Source organism: Anabrus simplex, chromosome 5 (assembly GCF_040414725.1).
Source record: "Anabrus simplex isolate iqAnaSimp1 chromosome 5, ASM4041472v1, whole genome shotgun sequence".
NCBI lineage: Eukaryota > Metazoa > Arthropoda > Insecta > Orthoptera > Tettigoniidae > Anabrus > Anabrus simplex.
In genome coordinates, this window is record NC_090269.1 from 301,394,054 (window position 1) to 301,421,676 (window position 27,623).

At 39.5% G+C, this 27,623-nt stretch overlaps 1 protein-coding gene across 3 annotated transcripts in view; it reads right to left on the reverse strand.

The window, feature by feature from the left end:
• Nucleotides 1-343: 343 nt before the first annotated feature.
• Nucleotides 344-27,623, reverse strand: part of LOC136874854 (AP-4 complex subunit epsilon-1) — a 163,568-nt gene continuing 136,288 nt past the window's right edge. For all 3 annotated transcript variants that reach the window (XM_067148535.2, XM_067148536.2, XM_067148534.2), the window contains 2 exons: nucleotides 18,018-18,723; nucleotides 344-1,402 (listed from right to left, as the gene is read on the reverse strand). In XM_067148535.2, coding sequence (XP_067004636.2) covers nucleotides 1,162-1,402; nucleotides 18,018-18,723 — 947 coding nt within the window. In that variant the 3' untranslated portion in view covers nucleotides 344-1,161. The remainder of the gene's footprint in view (nucleotides 1,403-18,017; nucleotides 18,724-27,623) is intronic.

Below are 27,623 nucleotides of genomic sequence, written 5' to 3' on the forward strand. Positions count from 1 at the left end.
CGTTTAAATGAACTGTGCAGTCTTAAAATTAAGTCGTTAGGCTCACTACCTTAACTGTGCAGTACAGTATGGCGCCTTGCTGCATCACGGTGTCGTTCTGTTGTACGCGCTGTTTCTATCAGTGTTTTGCGGAAATGGCGAGTAATTTAGGTTCAACTCCCAAGTAATTTATGTTCAGGTCCCATTCAGAAGATGTTGGATGAAATAATGAGTGTCGCGAGTGATAATGACAGTGACATTGACAAACTTCCTGGAAAGCTGGAATGTATATGCGTAAACTGTGGACCAACAAAAAAGGGGAAGGACCCGGTATTTGTGCCCTGGTGGTAACTGTGCAGTTCACAGGGAGTGTTACCACAATTTACAGCACTTTTGGAGGTCTGAAAGGAGAGGAAGAAAAAGGAGAGAGCAGTCTAGTTCTGGTAGCTCCTCTGAGTGACTTTGCGGAGGCATTCTAGTGCTTGTGTATATATATATATCTTTATTTGTGTATGTAACATCTAAAGTGTTTATATTTTTTTGAAGTGCATAAAATTGTGCACAACATTGTGATATGACTTTCTCGGGTAAGTCGAGTATTTTAGTGCCTGGTATGGGCGCAAACATTTTGATAATATCATTTTGGAATATTTTTTTGCAAACTCAGGATGGCTGTAAAGATATAATGAAAGGTACAAAACAAAAATATTTTTATTTCAATAGCCTATGATATTATGATTTAATAAAATGTATTACACTGCATGGTTATCTTTTAAAACCTATTTTTAAGAATAGAAAAATCCTGAAAATCGTGTGACCGTAACAGTCGTATAAATAGACCATTTGAGGGTTAAAATAACTCGTGTTAAAATGAGGATTTAAAATCTTTCACTTCTTTCATTTATAAAGTACAAGAGATTGGACAAATCTGCCTTACTATTTATTCATATGGTCTACAAACCATATGTAGACACATAAAATTAAATAAAATTTTTAGCACACAAGCATATGCACCAATGATTCCAAAAATTAAGTTTGTTCGTACTCGTACTAAAATATAAGCATCAAAATACAGTATATTGACAGAATATTCAGAAGAATAAATAGACTGTTTTCATTCATTTCCCATGACTAGATCATTATAAAATTATTTCTTAGTTTTCTTACTACCTTTCACTATAATCATCTGTTTTCCTTTACAATGACTGACAGTTTTTGGAAATCCTTGTTTAATAGGTCTTCTAATGGGTCTTGGGCAACCATCTCAGTATTCTGGTGTGGTTCAAATGGGTTAAACATGCTGGGGTCAGGGGAACAGACCACAGAACTAGAAGCAGTTTCTTCAAGTTTCCGCTGTTCATTAACTTTGACACGTCCCTCTTTGGTCCATATTGGCTGAGCAGAAGGTAGACCCAATTTCAGACTGGAAAAAAATAAAGAAACATAACAAGAATGTGAAATATAAGAGTAAGGTGAATAGTTGATGACAAAAAGGTTGCACATCAAAAGAATGAGTTATTAGGTAATGTAGCACAAAGCAGCAACACTTACAAAGAATTCAACAAGAAACAGGACAAATACACATTTTTAAGGTAGCACAATATACAGACACTTTTTCAAGAGGCTTCATGGTTTTCACCAGATCTGGTTATGCTGGGATGTTACCTACATGTAAGGTGGAAAAAATATGAAGGTGAAAGCTGTCATCTTTCTGGCATCCATTATGACCCCTATCTACCGAAGAGACATCCCTCATTTGTATAGAGGACATACTGCCAGAACATCGGTCTGGTTTCATGAGATGGAACAGGAAACAGGGATCTGTGTTATCTCATTTCAGGACATTCTGGTGGAAAGCTCTGATGTCAGTCCTGTGGCTTTCCTTTGCCCTTTCTCCAATGCAGTTTACTACAAAGGAAACTACAACATAGGACAATAGTCCAAAATACTGGTTGTCTGAGGGAACACAACTGGTTGTACCAACAAGAGATTTAATGAGGAAAGAATACTTTTATAACTGTTTGGATGTATACTGAACAATTTTCTGTATCTTTCTTCCTCTTCATAATACTGCTTTAATATAATCCTTTTGCTATGATCTACAGAAATACTAATATCATTAGACAAAGGTTTTCAAAAATTATGCTCAATAATTTTCTTTTTTTACAAGTTGTTTTACATTGCACTGACACAGATAGGTCTTATGGCGACAATGGGACAGAAAAGAGCTAGGAGTGGAAAGGAATCGGCCATGGCCTTAATTACGGTACAGCCCCAGCAATTACCTGCTGTGTAAATAGGAAACCACGGAAAACCATTTTCAGGGCTGCCAACAGTGGGGTTCGAACCCACCATCTCCCGAATACTAGGTACTGGCCGCAATTAAGCGACTTCAGCTATCGAGCTTGGTGCTCGATATTTTAAAGTCAGGTGAAGGGACACAATCATTATAACAATCTATCAAAGGCTGCGTATCAGATTCATCATAAAACAACAAAACACATCCCCATTCTTATCAAATCATCTATATTAAATCATAACTAATGATTGGAGATTGAAGTAAAATTCCTGCCCTTCACTTTTCTTCTTGTAAATCATGAAGATGTACACCCTCCTAAATATGTTATGGTTTATTTCTTGAAATCTTGAAATCTTCCTACATTAATAGTGTTTGTAACAAAATTTTGAGATCAATCGCATTATTTTTAACAATAAATTAAGCTCCTTGTAGGAGCACTTTCAACCAATTGTTTTTCTGGTTGTTCTCAGGGAAAGGGACAGTTGTTATCTTGCATCCATTACCAACATCCTACCCTGCCCCAAGAGTCAGCTGCCAAGGACAGGAAAAAATTTTAAAAACCTGAAATTGGGGATTTGTCACAGACAATGAAACCTACCTGGACAAAGAACATTGGTGAGAGCTAGTTTACAACTATCCTAACTGGTATGCTCGTAGGGCTCAATGATGATGAGGATGATAAACAGAATTATTTTATTTATAAAGGTACAGTAAGTGTAATAAAATAAGTCAAATATACTTGTTATTAATATAATTAATCATATACAGTCGTATCAGCACACTAAATTTTATTTCAAAACTGGTTTTTGGACTCTAAGGTTCATCATCAGTGTTGAATTTTTAAAAACATTATTAAAAAAAAATGATTTTACATGAGTAAATAATAATAATAATAATAATAATAATAATAATAATAATAATAATAATAATAATAATAATAATAATAAAAACCTACATTGCCACCTTCATTTTGGGCCCTCACTTTCAAATTTAAACTCATGCCTTGCGTCTGCCAACTTTGACTACTTCAATCACGACCTGAATTTTTTATATTCAAGAAATAGCGCACTGTGCATACACATTTTCATTTGTTTCTGGTATTGCGCTTTTTACCATTTCTCTATTCACTATTGTTTTTTCACGTCAACTGTTCTAAAAATCTTCAAGATCATAATTACGTATTCAATTATATTGAATCGTATTATAAGTATATATACATAGGTACAATTTCGTGTTACTTTGGTTGAGCTGCTCGTCTTCGGCTTCTTCATGACTTTAGATCTTCATATTTGGATTGTGTTGTGACTTTGTGCCTGACGGTGTATGCAGTCTGGCTCATTTAACTGTTCTCTGCTTTTCGTGAACATTGCGAGACAGTGCCAAACATTGCGTGTGCCGTGCTGATGCTCGGAAGATTACGCATTACTTCTTTTAAGTGACTTACATTCCACTTCGTCTGAATTTTACAGTGCCTACTGCCGTCATTTTTATATCACCTCTTCAACTGATATTGTGTGGACTTGACCGTTAACTTCTTTCTTACTTATGCATTGTTTTTCGAGTTATAATCGGCTGATGAAGACCCAGACTGGGGTCGAAACCGGCACCATTTCCACTTTTAATTAAATAAGAATGTAATCTCTACATCTCTTATTTACTTGTATTGAATAGGTTGAACTACCATATTTATTATTTCAATTTAACCTGTGAAGGCAAGAATCTATTCTCTTCTGAACATCCCCAACATGTTCAAGTTTTCCAATGTTGACATCCTCATAAGGCTTACTCTATAGAACTTTCTTGAAACTTTTATTGTTCCCATCACCCAGATATTGAGTATATCTAATTCCATACTTTTCCACTGACCGGCTGAATATTGCTATAACACCAGTTGCTTCCATCCAACCACTAACACCAGCAGAATTTGCTTGCGTTCACTCAATATGTGCTATTCAACTTCCACATTTTCACACTTTTGCTAATATTTTGAGAGAAACTTTACATCTATTACTTAACCAATATTTACACTTGTTGCAGAAACTTCACCATTCAAATTTACATGTCCACACTTCTGCCATGTTCCATCTAAGGCCACGATCAGGTCTTTCGAATCTTGATTTTCAATTACTGCTTCTTTCACAGCATGACTCATTGAGTTTTCTGCACACTTCCCCATAGCACTCTTCAGTACTCTATTAAATTTTTAAAATTTGTCAGGCAGCCTGGACAAGGTCATCATGCCACAGAAAGTTTTACTGGATTCATGTCCTTTTCCAACAGAACGAATACCATACACAAACCTAAGACAGTTTTCATACCCACAAGGTGTCATTTCAGAAGACCAAAATGAATGCTGGTCTTGACAACTACTGCATTTCAGCACTAACTTAACTGCTAAAACTTCCCTGGAATCTTTGTAACACCTAATTCTGTTTTCTTCATTGTAGTGCCGTATTTATTACAAGTTGTCCATTTCATGACCGTATCGATGTTTAATCAAGAAGTAAGTATAAATAACCACCTAATCGATACTTTATTAATGCCTCAGGCAAAATTGAATAAAATTAAAACTTACAGGACATGTTTCGACCACTTAGTGGTCCTCTTCAGCTGTATAAATAAAGAACTGAAAAGAAAAACATTGACAATAAGCACAAAAAAAAAAAAAAAAAAAAAAAAAAAAAAAAAAAAAAAATTGAGGCACGAAATTGGGGTGCGGGTTTTATTTGAGTCAATGTTGGCATTCTTTTTTTCAAAATCAGCCTTCCTAAAGTTAGGGTGCAGGGATTATTCGGTGGCGGGGATTATTCGTGTAAATATGGTATTTTCATTTCACAAATGGAAGAGCACTTAAAAGTAGTACAAAAATTAAAATGACGTTAAGTTACTACTGGTTAGATCATCACTTGCACTACACAAACCAGCATTAAACACTTCAAAACTACAAATAAATTCCTTCCTGAAGCACTAACAACTGGAGTAGGGTGTCGGCACTATACTGAGCCCCTTGTGATCTACTTTCATGCAATCTGCCATGTTTGCTACAATTTTTTATAAACAATGGATCTTCTCCCTAATCCGGTGTAATATAATGAGACGAGTGGTTACAGGCTAGAAGACAGCAGCAATCATGACCGCCACTATTAATTTCCGACATGATGAACGAATCCTTAAAATGAGCACAGATATGAAGAACACATATGTTACAACAGGTGGTGAACACACAGACCAGGATTGTATAGGCTGGGAACTGCCTGCTGCATGTCAAGACTCGCAAGAGCTCACTTGGCAGGGACGCAGTCAGAGATATAAGAGTGGACAGGGCTCAAGGGTACGGAGCTTCAGATCCCATGCAAGCAATGGTCTTTTAGCCACCAATTGCTTGGGATGTGCGAGGTTAATAGTTTCCACAGACTGATTTGTTTATGTGGCCCAGTTGGTATGATGGCATAGGGTATGGAGTTGAGTTGAACAAGGATGAGGAGGTGAAGGTCTATGGCTAGGACACAGGCAACCAACATTCCAGTTAACTACGTCGTATGTGTTTCCAGCTTTGTAGGACACACTAAGGGTGAAATGTTTCCCCTTGATACGATAACAACATGCAACAACAGGTAGATGCTTGCTTGTTGTTTTAAGGGGCCTAACATCGAAGGTCATCGGCCCTGATAGGTAGCTCCAAAAACTCCCCTCCTCTGATGCAGGTCATGACACAACACAAAGGTTATTCACTCCCTCGTGATATATTCCAGCGATGAGTATGTGGATATGTTATTCATCTGTGGAAAAGCTAGACAGAATGCATACCATGCACTTCATCTGTATCAAGAACACTGTCCAGATAAACAACCAGCAGGCAAGACATTTCGGAGTGTGGCGGCATGCTATTGTGTCCCTGAGAAAGATACAGGCTGTTCGAGATCATCCCGTAATGTCCCTTTCTAGAAAAAGGAATAAAGAACTTTTAAGTTTTGTAAAGGTGGTGTTTACTCAAACACTCTTAAAATTGTATAGAAGAAATGCTCGATATCTGAGCTCAATTTTGTAATACTGGACTGGTTTTCGATAAATGAAACTTTCAAATAATATCATCTTATATCGAACACTATGAGAAATTAATGGACTAATCTTGCTGACTTTTTACTTTGCTCCTAATACACCATCCATGTTATCATGTCTGCTATATCTTATTTTCCTTTTCCTTGTGTCTGTTTAGTTTCTTTAACAATTGTTCAGAGCTTAGGAGTGGTTAAAATAAAGATGCCTAATGAAGAGAGTAAGGCAAAGAAAGTGCAGAAAATTCTCCAAGTAGAGAAACAATGCCAGTATTCATCATCTGCTTAGACTGAAGCTGTTCAGCAAGTAAAATCTGGCAATATGTCCCAGGGACAAGCTTCTAAAACTTATTATATCCCTCTGACAACATTAAATGACAAACTCTCTGGACGTCAGAAGATTACTTCTACTATTGGTCGGAAACCGTTTCTGAGCCCTGGAGAGGATGGCATTTATAAATGGTGAAAAACATGGCAAAAAGAGCTTTTCCACTGAAAATGAAAAATTTGCTCATTAACATTTAGCAAATTGTACTAATTGTACTAAATATGGTAAGCCAGGGAAAAATGGTTTTGGTGTTTTATGGGTCGCCATTCTTGTTTATCGTAGAAGGAGGCTGAAGTTTGCAGCTGATGTTTCAGAGAAGAGGATACGTCCTTGGTTTGCCGGACTGTCCAACTGTCTTGAAGCCAAAGATATCAAACCTATCATTGATGACCCTAGTAGGATCTTTAATGCAGATGAGATGAACTTTCTTTACCACGAAGTGTCAGGAAAGTACCTTGGCGTCAGAGCGGAACAGCTTCAAATAACAGCAAAGCATAAAGGCATACTCTCTAGCACTTTCTTGAAACCTTTATCGTCACCGTCATTCAGATATTGAGTACGGTATATCTAACTCCATACTTTTCCAATGACCAGTTGAATATTGGTCCAACATCAGTTGCTTCCATCCAACCACTAATACCAGTAAAATTTGCTTTTGTACACTCAATATGTGCTATTCAAATTTCACATTTTCACATTTTTGAAAATATTCTGTGAGAATCTTCATATCTATTACTGGTACCTTACCAATATCTACACTTGCTGTAGAAACTACACCACTAAAATTTACATGTCCACACTTCGGCCATGTTCCATCTAAGGCTATGACCAGGTTTTTGGAGTCTTCAATTTTCAATTACTGCTTCTTTCACAGCATAACTCATTGAGTTTTCTGCACATTTCCTCATAGCACTATACAGTACCAGGAAGAACTGACAAAAAAGAAGTTCAACAAGAAGAACTAAAGGTGCCTTTGTCTTCTTGAAGATGACTAGAAATGAACTTGATGTGCTCGATATGGTTTAAGAAATGACATAATGCATTGTTCCTTGTTTATGTCTCAAAAAATTTGTATTTTGAATGATTTTTTTTTCATAGTATCCTTATCTCCTTGAAGGGGACTAGAAATGTGCTTGATACTATTTAGGAAATGACACTATGCACTGTCCCTTGTTTATGCCTTAATAATTTGTAGTTCAAAATGGTTTCATTTCCTATCAACATTTCTAAGAGAGTGGATATTATGGTAATAATACCATATCTAATAGTAGGTAACTCTGTTCAATAAATCAAACTCCAATGTTCAATATACAATAAATCCTGTTCGATAATTAAACCTTCACAGACTGATACGTAAAACACTTTCTTTGATATAGGAAATAACTGACCTGTGCACCTTAAGTTTGTCAATTACCTATAAAATTATTTATTTAACCGTGAAACAAGTTATATGAACCAGAAGACCATATTTTATGGATTTGTCACAATATGGTGTCTCATTCATGCGTGATAAAAAATGTATGTATGACCAACCCTTATCCCATTTCTCTACAGGGTCAGGTATGACGTGAGATGAATCTTCGTAGCAAGTGTTTGTGACCTGATGCCTTTCCTGACGTCAACCTCATCAAAGGAAATAACGAGATGAAATGAATGACGTGATATATGATAGTAGGAAGGAAGAGGGTGAAACCCGGTGCCGGCACATAGCCTACTCCTGTTGAATAACACCAAGGGGTCTGCTCAAGGCTTTATGTCACAATCCAATGGGCGAATCACCACCAGTAGCATCATATGCCCTCACTCCATATGAGCACTGTGGAGAGGTCCGTAACTGAATCCAGGCTTTTGGCGCGCAATCTAGTGATTAGAAATTTGATACCATTACCTCTCCTACCCTGTCAGTCAACATTCTGATGGTGAAAATTTTTTTGACCAACGGGATCGGGTGGGCATCCATGCCTGATAAAAATAATCTTCAAATATTCATTTGTATGACCTTGAGTGTTCCCTACCAGTACCCTCTTCATGAAAACAGGAAGAAAAATGTGTTTCACCTAACCTATAACCTACTTCACTCCATATAGTTTTCACACTAGAATTAATCCTATTGCAACTCTCACTAGTATTATTATTTAGAGGTGCATTTATTTTTATAAACTTCCCTTTTCTTCTGCCAGGACCATCTGACCGTTTCTTGAAAAAAAGAAAAAAACACTACTTAGTCCAAGTAACTGAAAATATTTTAATAATGTTATTGGCTTTAGGTCCCACTAACTACTTTATGGTTTTTGGAGACGCCGAGGTGCCCAAATTTAGTCACACAGAAGTTTTTTCACGTGCCAGTAAATCTATCGACACAAGGCTGATGTATTTGAGCCCCTTCAAATACCACCAGACTAAGTCAGGATCAAACCTGCTAAGTTGGGGTCAGAAGGCCAGCTCCTCAACCATCTGAGCCACCCGCTGAAAATATTTTACTTGATGACAAGGTTCCAAGTACATTTGAAGTCAACATAGCAAACAAGTGAAGTCTAACATGTATCACAGACTAGCCAATTCAGAAAATATAAAGGAAAGCAATTTCTCCTTAAAAAGGAGGTTTATAACTCGATATTCAACAACTAACACATGTACTGAAGGAAGCAGACAAGACAGAAGCCAGGTGGAATTTAAATTATATTTGCATACTGTTAGGGAGAGTTTTAAGGCAAAATATCAACAGAATCTCGTAACCCAGATTCTAAGAAACTAAGGACCGCCAAAAAGAAGAAATCAATATTTCTGGTCCTTTTAGGTGTTGATGGTTTGTGGTGTGGGTTACTGTAGTCACGTCCTAGTTCATGAACAATGGGCAATGGCTGAATGGCCTAGTAAGTGGTTCTGAGAGTTGGGATACCAGTTGCTATGGAATGGGAGTGGCAATTTTGAACATATTTTGAGCCATGACCCTCATTGTGCTCAGGCAGCTAGGACTATACAATCCACCGGTGGTCTCTAACTCATTAGAGGACAGATCTTCACTGGATCTATGTGTAAGTAGGGTAGTATCCTGCTTCATAGAATTTTCACTGAGCAGACTCAGAACATTTTAAGCTAGCCTTGGATCTAAGGCAGTAATGGAGTCCCGTTCCATTTGTCATGTGAGGGACTCCTTGGAACCAACTTGGCAAGCGAAATGGAATTTGATGGGGAGCTATCAATATTTTGCTAGTTGCTTTACGTCGCACCAATACGATAGGTCTTATGGCGATGATGGGATAGGAAAGACCTAGGAGTTGGAAGGAAACGGCCGTGGCCTTAATTAAGATACAGCTCCAGCATTTGCCTGGTGTGAAAATAGGAAACCACGGAAAACCATATTCAGGGCTGCTGACAGTGGGATTCAAACCCACTATCTCCCGGATGCACGCTCACAGCCGCGTGCCCCTGACCGCACGGCTTATGGAAGAACTGGCTGAGTCAGCAAAGACAATGCATCTGGATGTGTTAGATAATAAGGAAGAGAGAGGAGATTATAAAGTGTTTTCCAGGGGTGTTAAAAAAGGAAAGGGCAGAGTAAGGGGGTAGGACTGTTCATCAGGAATAGTACTGCATGCAAGATGTTAGGCACGTAAACGAGTGAATGATGTAGGTAGACCTGGCAGTTGGAAGAATTAGGATGAGAATTGTCTCAGTGTATTCACGATGTAAAGGTGCAAATGAGGAAGAAGTTGACAAGATTTATGAAGCATAGAGTTACATCGTAATCAGGGTCAACAGCAAGAGTAGGATAGTGCTAATGAGCTATTTCAATGTGAGAGATGGAAATAGAACTGAAGGGTATGGGAAGGTGATGGGTAAATGTGGGAAAGATATGGAAGTTAATAGGAACAGGAAGCATTTACTGGACTTCTGTACTAGTATGGGATTAGCAGTTACAAATACCTTCTTCAAGCAAAAGGCTATTCATTGCTACATATGGGAGGGTAAGGGCACCAGATCCATAACAGACTATATCTTCACCAACTTCGAATTCAGGAAATTTGTTAGAAATGTGCAGGTTTTCTGGGGATTTTTCAATGATACAGACCACTACCTGATGTGGTGAACTAAAGTATCTCTAGGCCTAAGAAAGAGAAAGTGAAAGCTGTCTGCAGACAAATAAGGGTAGACAATCTCCAGGATGAGGAAATTACAAGAACATGGATATGATTAACGAAAAGTTCTAGAAAATGGACAGTAAGCAGGTTCAGGATATAGAGAATGGGTGGCATACAGACATGCTGTAGTAGAAAAAGTGAGGGAATCCTAGGAACAACTGTGTGTAATAATGGGGAAAAGTGATTAAGTGAGAGCAGCTTGTAAACAAAAAAAGAAGGAAGGCGTATCAGAAATGGCTTCAAACAAGGAGTGATGTAAACAGGGAACTGTATACATAAATGAAAGAAACAGAGTGAAAAACATAGTTGTTGTATCCGAGAAGTAATTGTGAGAAGATTTTGGTAATAACCTGGAAAGGCTAGACCAAGCCTTTTGAACAAAATAAAGAATCTTAAAAAGGGAGGGAAAAAGGAAATGAATGGTGTTTTGGGTAAATTAGGTGATCTCAAAATAGATCCCAAGGAATCACTAGACAGGTGGAAGGAATATCAGTATACTAGGCAAGGTGTTCACTGGCATTTTGGAAAGGAGGGTGCGATCAGTGATTGAAAGTCGGATGAAAACCAGTGTGGTTTCAGACCACAGAGGGGCTGTCAAGATCAGATTTTCAGTATACGTCAGGTGATTGAAAAACGCTACAGAGGAATAGACAGTTGTTTTGTAGATCTAAAGAAGGCATATGACAAGAGTACTGAAGGAAAAGATGTTTGCCATACTGAGGGACCATGGGATTAAGGGTAGATTATTAAAAGCAATCAAAGGCATTTATGTTGACAATTGGGCTGCGGTGAGAATTGATGGTAGAATGAATTATTGGTTCAAGGCACTTACAGGGCTTAGACAAGGCTGTATTCTTTCACCTTTGTTATCTTAGTTTACATGGATCATCTATTGAAAGGTATTAAGTGGCAGGGAGGAATTCAGTTAGGTGAAAATGTAGTAAGCAGTTTGGCCTATGCCGATGTCTTGGTTGTAATGGTAGATTGTGCCGAAAACCTGCAGTCTAATATCTTGGAACTTAATAATAGGTCACACCCTGAATACAAAGGGGTCGTAACTCAAAATCTTCAGAAATCAACATTTTATCTTTCCAACCTTCTAACAAACACACGTGTGGGATTTGGGATTCAGGAAATATTTCACAAAAATCAGTTTAAATTCAACAAGTACAAGACAAGGGCCATGAAGGGTGTGAAAATGAAAGACTCCCTAGACCTCGAACGCTGCAATACCGTAGGGGTCGGAAAAGAACAAGAATTGACCAGGGCAGGCAAGATAGGATAGTTGAAAGTGAGGAGCCTGGCACAAGTAAGTGGAAGCAATGCCAGTACCCAACCCACGCTTGCAAGTTGAGAGCCCCTGGGGCCCCTTTTAGTTGACTCTTACGACAGCCAGGTGTTACCGTGGGTGTTATTCTACCGCTGCCATCCACAGGGGGAGATTAGTTTCAGTTTCTAACAATTTAAAGATAAGAGGTAAACAGCTAAACGAGGCCACAGAACTAGTTACAAATAGAGGATTGTGGTAGTAGTTAGTAAATTCATAGAGGGTTGAGGACTGAACTTTGAAAGGTAGAACTGTCCATAATGAAGAGGGGTGTGTGTGTGTGTGTGTGTGTGTATATACGAGGGCTATTTTTTTTTCAAGGTCCGATCGGTCGCGACAGTCAAACGCCCGCGAATATATGATGAACCGCTGTGCAGATGTGTTCTGCAACGTCTCTGAAATGACCGTTATGCGCCTCACCTCAGTCCCGTCAGTAGTGAATGTGCAGCGCGCTTGTAAACATGGCTACAACGATCGCTTCGCCCGCCAAGTGTGAAGTGCACGGTGTAATTCGATTTCTTCAGGCTGAGGGGTGCAATGCACCCGAAATTCATCACCGAATAAGTTGTGTGTATGGTGAAACGTGCATGAGCGACAGCAAAGTGCGACAATGGTGCAGGAACTTTACAGCAGGGTGTACAGACATCCATGATGCAGGCGGCCAGGGAAGGAAGCGTGTGTCAACCGATGATCTTGTTCAGCGTGTGGATCAGGCAATTCAAGAAAATCGTCGGTTCACAATTTCTGTGTTGAGTGCTTCGTTTCCTGAAATTTCCAGGTCAGCTCTCTACGCAATTGTGAGTGAGACACTTCAGTCCGCAAACTTTGTGCGAGATGGGTTCCGAAGATGCTGTCTGACCGTCACAAAACACAGCGAATGGGCGCTGCTTTAGCGTTTCTCCAGCACTACCATGATGAAGGACCGGATTTTTTGAACAAAATTGTCACAGGGGACAAGACATGGGTTCATTTTGAAACGGAAGAAACAAAAGAGCAATCCAAACAATGGATGCATTCGCACTCCCGGAGTAAGCCAAAGAAATTCAAGCGAACATTCTCCAACAGAAAGTGTATGGCTACTGTGTTCTGGGACCGGAAAGGAATTCTGTTGGTGGAATTCATGGAACGTGGTTCCACCATCACTGCAGCCGCATACTGTGCGACTATTCAACGTCTACGACGAGCAATTCAGAATAAGCGGAGAGGGATGTTGTCATCAGGCATTGTCCTCCTCCATGACAATGCTCGGCCGCACACTGCAGCTGCCACCACGAACCTCCTGCAGCGTTTCCAGTGGGACGTTTTCGATCACCCAGCATACAGTCCGGACCTGGCTCCATCAGATTTTCACCTCTTTGCTCACATGAATCGCTGGCTAGGAGGACAGCGTTTTGACACCGACGAGGCGCTGCAGACCGGCGTACAAAGATGGTTACAGGCGCAGGCGGCGACGTTCTATCAAGAGGGCATTGACAAGTTGGTACCACGCTATGACAAATGTCTCAATCTGCGAGGCGACTATGTTGAAAAATAGCTGTGATGTATCAGTAAGTGTTACTAATAGAAAAGTGTCAAATTTGTACTGCTGTTTCATTTTGTGACCAATCGGACCTTGAAAAAAAAAATAGCCCTCATATATATACCACCTCCCCTTGTCAGATTAAATTGTTTCTGTCATATGATTTCATTTCTAACCTTATTTTATCACCTGTGATACGGATTTATCTTGTTGGTGGTAATAAATCTATTTATCTTACTTACCACAACTACACAAATCACACAGATACAATTTCTTTAAAATCATTTAAGAAAAGGCTAGGAAAACAACACATAGGGAATCTTCCACCTGGGCGACTGCCTTAAATGCAGATCAGTATTGACTGATTGATTGATTGATTTATACAATGGAAATGGTTCTATAATTGGTAACCAGTCTCATTGCTATGTACTGAAATAAACCGGTAACCAAAGGCGATGCAACTTATTTCTAATTCTACTTTTAAAAATTATCTTAACTACAAAAAGCTGCAGATAGCTCATTTCATTGTTTCACCAATTATGAGATCACAAGTGCCCCTATGGAAATAAAAGAGGACCAAACTCATGTACCAGGTCCACCAATCATTTCCCCCTCTCAACGGAGGGAAAAGTAAAATAGGTGTAGGAAAGGAAAGTCCATTAGTTGTCGAACATTGTCTACTGGTAAATGCTAAGCACAAAAAACAAACTGCACTGTCAGTGTTCACTACCAGTTGCTGTTATCATTCGAACATAATTTTCTAGATATAACCATTATTAGAAATATATCTGGCCTGTCTTACAAAATATACAGGAAAACTACACAAACTGCTAACACTATCCACAAAGATTCCATACATCCCATAATGCACAAACGTGTAGCATACAATAGCATGGTATATCAAGCTTTTGCCATACCAATGGCAAAGAAAGATCTTAATAATGAACTTAACACCATAAGGGCAATCTGGAATATATAGACTAAAATGTAATGAATGCAGCAACTCTTATGTGGGTCAAACAGGACGCAACTTTATGATTAGATATTCAGAACATGTCAACGCGATGAGGCACAATAAGTTCTCTGCCATGGGTATACATATGCACGACACTAATCACAAATTTACCGACATTGAACACGATATGGAAGATCTTCAAACAGCAAACAAGAGACCCATCATGAATATTATTGAAAGTTGATACATCAACTGCGATCAATACTTCAACCCCAATTATAATTTAAACGAAATTTACGAGAAACCCAATATCCTTTTCGATCATTTAATCGATTGGCTTAAAAATACCAAACTATCGAAAAACAGTTCGATTTTCCAAGTAATCCGGAATACACACTCCCGTCAATTACCCCCACTACCCCATCCTTCGCCCCGCCTTAGTTCCATTCCCCCGCAGGTGCTCTGCCTCCTTCCTTCCCCTCGCCTCCTTTACCGCTGGCCACACACTTCGTCTGGCTCCGTCTGTGTAACAACACGATCAACATGCTGCTCAAGGTGAGTCAATCATCATTCAATGATCCTAATGATTCTAGTAACTTCCATATATTGCTTCCAATGTCTAATTTGGCTATTTTCTCCTTCAGGTTTAAATTGAAGTGGGAATTCATCTTTATTTATATCACGATCTTACATGATCGAAGTAAACTTCTCCGGAACCACCTAATATCAAGGGAATAAATGTCACTCACATAGACAGCATACAACAGCACAAATTCACTTATCCTGGATGTACACAGACTGAACTATGTACTGAACAGCCGGAATTTTAAGAATTTTATATCACACCAATCAATTGTAACATAATTTTAACTTATCTCATGTACCACTACAGTAATTGTATTTTATAATGTGTTAAAATGTGTTTTAAATGTTTGAGGAATATATATATTGTTTAATTTGTACTTAAGGCTGATGATGGCACATAGATGCCGAAACTAGTACCATTTGACCATTTGACATGTGATTGAATCACAATAAAACGTCATTGTATTGAATAGGTGGACCTTGAAAGAATTTAATTTAATTTACTGTATCCGTTCGCATCTGGGAGATAGTGGGTTCGAACCCCACTGTCCGCAGCCCTGAAGGTGGTTTTAGATGGTTCCCTATTTTCACAACAGGCAAATGTGGGGTTGTACCTTAATAAAGGCCACAGCCACTTCCTTCGCACTCCTAGGCCTTTCCTATCCCATCGTTACTGTAAGACCTAGCTGTGTCAATGTGACGTAAAACAAATTGTAAAAAACACCATATCTGTTCTCCCATACCATTTCATTAAAGGCATTCATGAATAAGCCTGATGTTGACCAACACACACTCTTCATCTTTTTTTTTTTTTTTTTTTTTTTTTTTTTTTTTGCTAGGGGCTTAACGTCGCACCGACACAGATAGGTCTTATGGCGACGATGGGATAGGAAAGGCCTAGGAGTTGGAAGGAAGCGGCCGTGGCCTTAATTAAGGTACAGCCCCAGCATTTGCCTGGTGTGAAAATGGGAAACCACGGAAAACCATTTTCAGGGCTGCCGACAGTGGGATTCGAACCTACTATCTCCCGGATGCAAGCTCACAGCTGTGCGCCTCTACGCGCACGGCCAACTCGCCCGGTGCTCTTCATCTTTCACAGCCATTCACGTCTACAAATTCACGGCATCACTTCCTCACTTACCAGTAGATATCACTTTCGCTCTGTTCACAGAAAAAATTCTCCCTTAAATGTTGACAGGTTCCACGTCTTTTGCCCAAAGAAAGTGGATCGCTATACAGACCATCTCCCACGACCATTTGTACAGTAACTTCCCAATTTTGGAACCCTAACTTATCGTTCTTCGTTGCGATTTTATTTGACGTAAATAAATATCACATGAGAACACGTTCACTTCCTTATATAAATTAGTTTATTTACACTGTACGTCACAACACACAATTATACACAGTAGCAAATGACACTATATACAACACTCAATAGCGGAGTACCCTGAAGTCGATTCTGACCAGTACAGATATCAACAACACTGACTCGTGCACTCTCTTGAATTCCCCGCCTCATTCACTCGAGTCCAATACTCAGACTCCACCTCGGAGCCCAGTCCATCACTTGCCTGAGTCCTAAGAACTAAGATCTAAGAACTGACTTCACTGACTGATAGCTTGATATATATATATATTCGATCAACCATCTAGAATGATCGACTTCTGGAAGAGTTCTTACAACACTCTAATGGAACACACTCGAAACATCGATCAACCAGCTAGTCGAATGGGTACTCAAACTTTCGTTTCCTAGTTACAAACGCACATGGAAATATCTACAACATTCGTAATGTCTCTACATGTATCTGGATAATAAAACCTTACCGTAAGTTTCCAGAACCCTTCATACATACCAAATTATAGTACAATAAGTCTAACATACGAACATTATGGAATTTTCTACCGCTTTCGACTATCTAGATTTTGAGGTTAACTTATACACAATACGTATTTGAGGTTATACTATTTTATAGTACATATTTACAGGGAACCAAGTACTAGTCATGTTTAACATTTAATAAAAGATAATTTAGCATTAAATAAACTATAATTAAAATATATTAAACATAATGATTGAAGGTTTTACGTCGGTTACGATGTCGTTCGTACGACAAACTGTGTCCAGGTTCTGACTTGTGAACCTGTGCACTATCTATCAGAGTGACTACAAAATATCATATACTTACATGGGCATGAGCTCAGTTCCTTTGTTTCATTTCATTTCATTATCCATTTAACTTCCAGGGTTGGTTTTTTCCCCGGACTCAGCAAGGGATCCCATCTCTACCACCTCAAGGCCAGTGTCCTGGAGCATGGGACTTTGGGTCAGGGATGTAACTGTGGAGAAGGACCAGTACCTCGCCCAGGCGGCCACACATGTTATGCTATACAGGGGCCTTGTGGGGGGGATGGGGAAGATTTGAAGAGATAGACAAGGAAGAGGAAAGGAAGCAATTGTAGACTTAAGTTAGATGCCATTCCGGCATTTGCCTGAAGGAGAAGTGGGAAACCATGGAAAACCACTTCAATGATGGCCGAAGTGGGAATCAAATCCTCCTCTACTCAGCTATCCTCCTGAGCTAAGTGGATCCCATTCCAGTCCAAGTGCCACTTTTCAAATTTCATGGCAGAGCTGAAAAATCAAACCCAGACCTCCGGTGGTGGCAGCTAATCACAATAACCACTACACCACAGAGGCAGACCACTTCCTTTGTTTCTGAGCAACAAACAAGAAAATTTATTTTTTTCACTTACCCTCATAAAATCAACAGATTTGTTCCTATAAATAATTCATGCTTCTGAATAAAACAATGAAGAAATACCTTTTATTTGACTTGAAATCCTCTGAGCTGGATGATCCTATTATAGAATTCTTCTCTGAGCAGACAGGGCTTTGGTATGGAACAGAAGGTGATGTTGGGAATGAGAGACATTCAGTCCCAAGACTTGCAAGGGCACTCTCAATAGTAGCAGCTTTTGGCATTTTTGGCTGAAAGGGCTGTTCCCCTCTTCGTAAACTTTCACACACAAACTCATCCAAGAATGACAAGGTGAAGTCCATATCATCCACTCTTCCTCCATTCAATGGCTTTAAATATTCACAGACAAGCTGAGACTGAGGTAACATATAAAGCAACTCTGAGCAACTTGCACGTAAAAACGAGTCACCAATGGAAAATTTCTTCAATTTATTCAAGAATGGGATAAGTGTGTCAGGAAATGTTCCATGGTTTTCAATAACATGAGTAATAGCATTTAATGAGGAGAGAAGAAATTCCTTTATCCCATAATGTAAACCACTCTCAGGATTCTGAAACTTTAAAATCTTTTCTCCCAAATCAATGATTTCTTGTAGGACCACATCAGGAGTAACTTTATGAACAGCATTATCCACAACAAGGAGCTCAAACTGACTCACAGCCCACACATAGACTTCTAAGATAGATGTTGCAGCTGTCTTTGATTCAGAGTATTTCTTCAAAATTTTTATAACTTTGTGACGAGCAGCAGTAAGGTCATGGTTTTTACCTGAAAATATACACCAGAAAATATATATTACCATAAAAAACCAAAGAGTAAAATAATCCACTATAGGAATCAAATAATACAGTCTTATAATAAAGAAATAAGGTAATGACAAACAAGTTTCTAAAAAGAAACCACAACATTCTTTTCAAAAACATTAATGGCAGCACTTCTCATACACAGCGTCTTTCACTTATGTTACACCAAAATAACTTCTAATTGATTGATATTCCGTTTTCATATTTGAAATGGTATTAAGGGGCCCATGAAATATTGCATTACATTAAAACATGGAAGGTACAAATGATAGTACATTTTGAGAGTTTTTGTAAAAGCTTGTTGGCCTTTAGCATATCAAAGACAATTTTATGACAATGTCATGAGCTACAAATAACCTCAGTAATTATGTAAAATGCAGATTATAAAGCAAGAGAATAACTCCGCCATTGTCCGGTCCCAAGTCCGGAATGAGAAAGGAGGAGGGTTTGCTGGTCTGGCACCCAGCTGTAAAATTGCCAACGCCGAGTGTTGGGCGGCGGGAAATAACCTGACTCCCTAAGGGGGCCAACGGCTTCGGGCGAATGAGCCCCTTTGGGTGGGGTGATGGTCCCCACAGTGGAGGAAATGCCACTGGAATCCATTATGCAGCGTCTGTTCTCCAGGTTAGGGGCGGCTGCACAAGGCGTCTGTACTCCAGAGGAGCGGCCTCATTATCACCTCACTGGATCACATCCAGAGTTGTAATTCGGGACCTAGTCCCACACAGGTGACACCTTGACAGTCAACCATGGAAGGTCTTTTAAGGAATACTCCACCGGCTGAACCAAGAGTTCAGAGAAGGCAGCATTCGGATACGGTGGGCTGCCACCTGAAAGATACCGTGAAGTCGGAGGCACGGAAATACCCCAGTACTACATACACGAATGAGACAAAATCAAGAATCAAACCAAAGCAGATAACATACTTCTCTACACACAACATAAACTCACTCATGCAAACCGGTAAACTAAAAGTGATCACCGACATAATGGACCAACACAAAATTCTTATCATGGGATTACAGGAAATTAGAAACACTGACCAGGATGCCTTGGAATCTCAAGGGTACAGACTTTATAAAGGTATACCCGGGAAGAGAGTGATGAAGAATGTCCCACAATTTGGAACAGGATTTTTGGTCAGCCTTAAAATAATAAACTCAGTTCAAGAATTCAGATCACAGTCTCCACGACTCTCAACGCTCACCTTAAAGGCATCTAATAAAATCTATACTATAATAAATGCCCATGCTCCCACTAATGATAAAAATAACTCCTCAAAAGACCAGGAGGAAACAGGAGAATTTTGGGACCTATTGGACCAGACCATAGATAACATCCCCAAACACCATATAAAATTATTAATAGGCGACTTCAACGCTCAACTAGGCAGAGAAAGAAAATACCGTGACATCATCGGAAAATGGCCAGCACACAAGAAAACAAATAAAAATGGAGAGAGACTAGTTGACCTGTGTAGAAACCATAATTTAATCTCAAAATCTACATGTTTTAAGAGGAAACCTCAAAAACTCAAAACATGGAAACACCCTGACTACACTAAAGGAGAATGGCAACTGGACCACGTCTGCATGGACAAATACCACCACAAAGAGATCTATAACGTCAAAGTCCTCCGAGGAATAGACACAGGTTCAGATCACTACGTAGTTAAAATTAAAATTAAACTCACTCCCCAGAGGAGACAACAAAAGCAAGCCCTTAAAACTAAAAGAAAAATAGATCCTACCCAGCTAATCAACAACAAAAATTACCAGAAAGCAACTGAAAAAATAAAAATCACAGACAAACTTGAAGACTTAGTACACAACCTTAAACAAATTGCAGAAGACCTAGCTCCAATTAAACCACGTAAAAAACACCAATGGTGGAACAGTGAATGTGATGAAACAGTGGAGAAAAGACATCAGGCATGGCTATTACATCAGTCCCAAAAGACAGAAATATCCTATCAAAAGCTAGTAAAACAGAGAAAAGAAACTACCCAAGTCTTAAGAAGAATAAAAAGACAACATCATAAGGACACCCTGCAGTTAATTGAAGAACAGTTCAGTAAAACTAAATCAAGGGACTACTACAAAACCTTCAGAAAGCAGCTCCAAAAATATGAACCCCCGACCCTACTGATGAAGGATGAAGATGGTAAGCTGGCCCATAACAATAAAGACAATGCAGAAATTCTGGCTAAACATTTCAACAAGCTTTTAAATTGTGAGGAACCTACAGAACTCCTTCATTTGGACACCAACACCCCGATAAAAACATCACCAGAAAACATCAATCCCCCCACAATAAAGGAAGTCTACCAAGCTCTGAATAAATTAAAAAACTACAAAGCGCCAGGAGAAGATCAGACCTTTGCGGAAATCTGGAAATATGCAGGAACCTCAGCAAAAGTTGCCCTCCATCAACAACTTGTCTCTATCTGGATTAAAGAAGAACTACCAGAACACTGGACAACAGCCCTCATTCATCCTCTGCACAAAAAAGGGGACAAAACCGACCCTAATAACTACAGGGGAATCTCTCTCCTAGACATAACATACAAAATATTTTCAATAATCATCCTTAATAGGATAAGTTTACAACTTGAGAAAGAACTAGGAGAATATCAAGGAGGTTTCAGACCCTGGAGGAGCTGTCCTGATCAGATCATGAGTCTTAAGTTGATAATGGACTATAACAGGAGAAGAAACAGAGATATGGTGATAACATTTGTAGATTTCAAGAAAGCTTATGATTGCATCCATAGAGAATCTCTGTTTAAAATTTTAAGACACCTTGGACTACACCCCAAATTAATAAACATGATAAAATTGACTCTCACCAATACCAAGTCAAAAGTGAAGTTTAGGGGGGAAACATCAGAGACATTTGAAATTAAAACTGGACTACGGCAGGGAGATGGGCTCTCACCACTATTATTTAACTGTGCTCTAGAAATGGTAATGAGGGAATGGTTTAGAAAATCTCCCCCCAAAATAAAGATTGGCCGAAAAATCAAAACAAATTGCCTGGGTTTTGCTGACGATTTAGCATTACTAGCAGTGGACATAAAAGAAGCAAAAACCCAGATATCAGAACTTCAAAACATTGCAAATAAAATTGGCCTCAAAATATCATTTGAAAAAACAGAAATTATGCCCCAAAAACCAACACAGCTAAAAGAAGTCACCATAAATGGTAATAAAATCAAAATAGTAACTCAGTTTAAATATCTTGGAGAAGTAATAACACATAACTTAAATGAAAAAATCTCAATCCAAGTAAGAACAAATAGATTAGCTAAAGCACAAAAATTAACATGGGATATCTACAAAAAGAAATGTCTATCAATAAATACAAAAATAAAACACTACAACACAGTTATAAAACCGGAAGCTACATATGCAGCAGAAACACTCTTTTACCTGAATAAACAATCAAAGACTGACAGACTTCAGAAAATTGAAAGGAGGATTGGAAGAACCTGTATCAACAAAAAATATCAGAAAGATGGACAGTGGCGGTTAATGCCTAACAAAGTCGTGTACAAAGAGCTAGAACCCATTACAGATACTATGCGTAAGAGGAGACTGGGATTCTTTGGACATATCATGAGGATGCAGGACTCGAGACTTCTGAAACAACTAGTACAACACAATCTCGTCTCAAAAAATACCACAACAGGATGTAAATGGATCAGAGAAGTAAGAGAGGATCTGAAGGAAATAGGCCTTACAACAGAAGACACCACAAATAAGATAAAATTGAATACAAAACTCAAGAATACAAACCTCCGCTTTACCCTTACACAAAACAAACCAACAACACGCACATTTTCAACTGAGGAAAGGGCACGAAGATCGGAGCGTCTGAAGAAGTACTGGGAGGACCGCAAAGCCCGAACAATCCCTTCAAAGAGACCTGAACGACGGACTGACTAAAGTGATCCTATGTGGTCATAAAAGAAGAAGAAGAAGAAGAAAGCAAGAGAATGCCTGGTTTGTTCCAAATGAAACTAATGATATGTAACGTCAAATGTGATAAGCAGTGGTGTATACTGAGGGCTACCAAGGCTATCAGTGAAGCCCCAACCTCAATTGAGAATGATGGAAGTCTAAAGCACAATATAATGTAAGCATCTGACACATTGTTCCATTTACAAAACTTGAAAGAAGTGAGAAAAAACGACGCACATATTTCTGAGCGCAAGGCATCGGAGACTGATATTGCAGCCCAGACTCTCATCCCTCTTCCCTCGACTCACCCTACACAGCTTGCGGCTGTATATCGGATAGGAGCGGGGTCTGGAGGATAGGTTTGCTAGACTTTGGTACGTCAGATCGCCACTGCTAACTATCAATCATGCGTTACTCATCATACATACTTCCTCACCTCATACTTCTGACTTAATTATATAGATAACACAGTGCTGGCATTTCACTCCTGTTTCCTTCTTCATCCTTGGAGGAAGACACTGCAGGGCTGCTGTTATAGGAGCAATATAATTTTCTTTTTATTGGTAGATCTGCTAAAATGAAGTGCAATCTTTCAGATTTAGTGTTCTCTTTTGCTGGTTGAAATCGAACCCGTGATCGTGGGTCGGACACCACCACTGATCTCCCGAGGAAGATAATTACCTAGTGTTGATGGATACGACCGCTATAAAATTCAACATTTTTATTTAATAATAATAATAATAATGTTATTTGCTTTACGTCCCACTAACTACTTTTTAAGGTCTTCGAAGACGCCGAGGTGCCAGAATTTAGTCCCGCAGGAGTTCTTTTACATGCCAGTAAATCTACCGACATGGGGCTGTCGTATTTGAGCACCTTCAAATACCACCGGACTGAGCCAGGATCGAACCTGCCAGGTTGGGGTTAGAAGGCCAGCGCCTTAACCGTCTGAGCCACTCAGCCCGGCATTTAATAATAATAATAATAATAATAATAATAATAATAATAATAATAATAATAGTAATAGTAATAATAATTGTACCGGTTGGTACACCCCGACCCCGCAAATCTAAATTGTGCGCCTGAAAAGTATCCCCTACAGGAGAAACTCTGAACTTTAAAATCTGTATTAAATCAAAGGTTTCTTGGAAGATGTCACTACTGTAAATTTTGAAGTGTTCTGAACTACGTCTATTTCGATTTGTGTTTGTTTGCTCCGTAGCAAGAAGTGTGGACATTCTCTTCTAGATGTCACTACATAAAAACTATAACTGTGCACCCTGGTGCGAAGTGAACGAACTGTTTTTGAAGAAATTTTGTATCCATAAGTTTGTTCTTTGTTAAATTTTTTCTTTCGTTTTTTGGGTTGGCAATATTGATCTCTGTTTCTGCCAGTTTTGAATTCAGCCAATCCTGAATTTTCTAAATTAATTTTCCACCAATCCTAGATTTCTTCTTCAGTTTTGACATGTAATCTTTAGCCGACCAATAAAAGGTAGTGGGCGGGACTGTTTTATTCACAAAAGGTCTCGCACTTTCCCCGAGCGTATAAAACTGCTGAGGTTCATGGCTCGTCGCCACTTCATCGACAACTTGCTTAGTGTGCGATTATGTAGCAGGGGGCGGGAAGCACCTCTTTCTTCGGGCAGCAGTTCATCAACAAGGTAATGGCCATTTAAGAACTTTATTTCTTGCTAGCTCAGCAGTTTTAACCCGCGGGGAAGGTTCGAATCCTTTTCAATGTAAACCTTATTATATTCATGTAAATTAACAGCAATTTGGGATAGAGAGTGCTTAACCCTCTCGAGCTCCCACTCATGTTGTTTAGAGGTGACTGAGTTTTCATAACCGATTTTCTTCTCTTCTTAATGTAATGAATTATTCTTCTATGAGTCACCTCCCTAGTATGGGATTAGCCCCTGTATAACTGGCCGAGTGCCACCTAGGTTTTAAGAAGTTTCATGTAGGAGTGCAAGCTACGCCTCCAGTCAATTTGGTTTTTTGGGCCATTTAATTAACCCAAAGTTTTGTTTTCTTCATGTGAAGGCCCTGTAGGTTGGGTACAAGATACCCCTGTTTCACTGTATGTGTGCCTTGAGGGCAGTTAGGAGTGAAGTTTGTTGTGGCCTTTGATAGGCTTGTAAACTTGAGAGCGGGACTGCTCTTTCCTAATTTGATCTCTGCGTGCCTCTAGGAGGCTGACATTCTCATTAGGGGCAAGTGCTCCTTGGCATGAAGGGGGGTTCTGCCCTTTGGTAATTTGTGGTTGTGAGCTGAGGGCTTAGGAATGTAAAACGGGGCTCGAAGCCCAAATCCTGTAATGAACTGTAATTTGTAATTTCTTAATTTGTTGATCTGCTACTTGGTACCTGTTATAATCTGTTATTTGTTGATTTTGAAAAGAACATATAACCTTTGTTAAAGTTTTAAACTAACTTTAATTTTGTAGCTGAGACCCATTCCAGCCCGCACCTTCTTTCACCTCTGCTTTCCACCTCTTTGAATAATGCACGTTCTAAATTAGCTTCCTCGCCACTTAGACCTCTACCTACTATGTCACCAGGGTTCAGCAGTTTGCCTCATCCATTAGCAATGTTGCTCAGGGGTATTTCTAAGTTTTCTGTTAACTCTACCAGTGACGTAATTTCATTCTTAAGGTTTTTAGTTGAGTTCCAGGATCATGCCCTTGTTTTTTCTCTTTCTCCGTGTCAAATTTTGCAGATCATTTATCACTATGCAATTGGTGTTCTCTCAGACAAGATAGTTAGGGCAATTGCTGAACAGTCATCCATAGAAGACTTCCACGCCCATCTGTTAGCTAATTTTATTCCAGCTCGAGCTAGGTCATCTCTAATTCAGAAGTACTATTATAGAGTGCAGCGACTTGATGAAAACCTGGCAGACTTCATACAAGACATCAAATTCTATACTAGGGAATTTGCCCTTCATTTTCCCGAAGATCAAATCGTTCAAGCCACTGTGGAAGGAATTTCACCATCTTACAGATCATACTTGTGTTTTGTGTCGCATCCGCAAACTTTTGCCGAGTTAGAGGCTATGGCTGTCTCCGCCGAAGGAGTTAGATATGCCGATACCTTGCGTGTCATGAAAGAACCCCCTCCATCCTCTAGTAGTTTTCGGCCTCCACCTCGCCGACCTGTAACACCCCGTAAACGTTATGCTTGCGGGTCGCCTGACCATCTTTGCAATAAATGTGCATTGATCAAGTCTAGTGGGACAAGGAATGGAGCAGGGTCATCTCAAGGCTGTTTTAAATGCGGCGCGTTTTCCCATATTGCCAAGAACTGCCCTAATGCTAACAGCACCCCTTCCTGCTCAACTTCGGGTGCAACTTCCACCAACAATCATAAGTGACTAGTGGCTTCGGCTGAGTCGGCTAACCCATCTTCCCGAGGCTCAGCCCCAAGTAAACCTGTCGAAATTTCAGGGAAAACTCAGTCTTCAAATTTATCTTTGAAGGTCCCAAAGAATGTCTTAGGATTGCGGCGGATACCCCCGCACCTGTTCCTTTTCTCAAAATTGAATTAAATAATGAACCTGTAACAGCTCTATTCGATTCTGGCAGTGTTTGTTCTATTATTTCGGCTGAATGGTACTCCAAATTGAAAACTGTTTGTAATCTTCCTGATTTTTGTTCAACTTCGGTTCATTATGTTTCAGCAAACTCATCCCCATTAGATATTTTAGGTTTTCTGTAAGCTAAAATCCGCATTTCGAAGTTCACTTGGAAAATAAAACTGTCTGTGGCCAAGCACTTGTCTTGCCCCATTATATTGGGAGCTGATTTCATGTCTCACACCGGTCTAGTGCTCGACCTTCACAGCAAGTCGTGCACTTTCAAATTTGATAGTAATTCCAAAATCCCTCTGCTAAAATGTAGTTCTGTGTCATGTTCATCTATTTCGCCTACCCAGGATGAGATGTTGTTAGACCTTAGACATCTACCTGAGGAGCAGGCAGAGAGTATTCGTAAGTTGTGTCAGTCGTTTCCAGAGGTGTTCTCTGATACTCTTGGTGTTACTGACCTTACTGAATACAAGATTGAGGTTACGGATTCGATTCCTGTCCATTTTCCACCTTATAGGCTGTCTCCTCCTAAAATGAAAGCTTTGAAGGAAATTATAGATCAGATGCTGAAGGATGGTATTATTCGGCCCTCTAAGTCGGCGTATTCTTCGCCTATTTTTCTAGTCCCGAAACCCCAAGGTGGCTTCAGGCCTGTGATTGATTATAGGGCTCTCAATCGGAAGGTGGTGTTACAATCTGTGCCCTTTCCTGACCTTCATTCTTGCTTTTCCTGGTTTCGTAAAGCTAAGTTCTTCACCATCTTGGACCTCAACCAGGCTTATAACCAGATACCGTTAGCAGAGGAATCCAAACACCTGACAGCTTTTGCCACAGATTGGAACTTGTACGAATACAACCACGTGCCGTTCGGGCTCCCCACGGGAGCAGCTGTGCTTACAAGACTGCTAGATAGGGTCTTCTCCGACATCAAATTTGAGTACTTGTATCATTATCTGGATGACGTCGTCGTATTTTCTGAGACCTTTGAGGAACACCTTGATCATCTAAAAGAGGTCCTTAATCGCCTTCGGAAGGCAGGGTTAACAGTTAAGCTGTCCAAAGTAGCTTTCGCTAAACCTTCCATGTCATTCCTAGGGCATACTGTGTCGCCCGATGGTGTTGCAGTCAATCACGCTAGAACACAGGCCATCCGTGATTTCAAGCCTCCCAAGGACATCAAAGGTATTGCTAGGTTCATTGGTATGGTGAATTTCTTCAGGAAATTTATTCCAAATTTCACCAATAGAGCGGCGACCTTGAACTTACTTCGTAGGAAAGGCATCAAATTAGAGTGGGGACCTTCTCAACAAGCCGC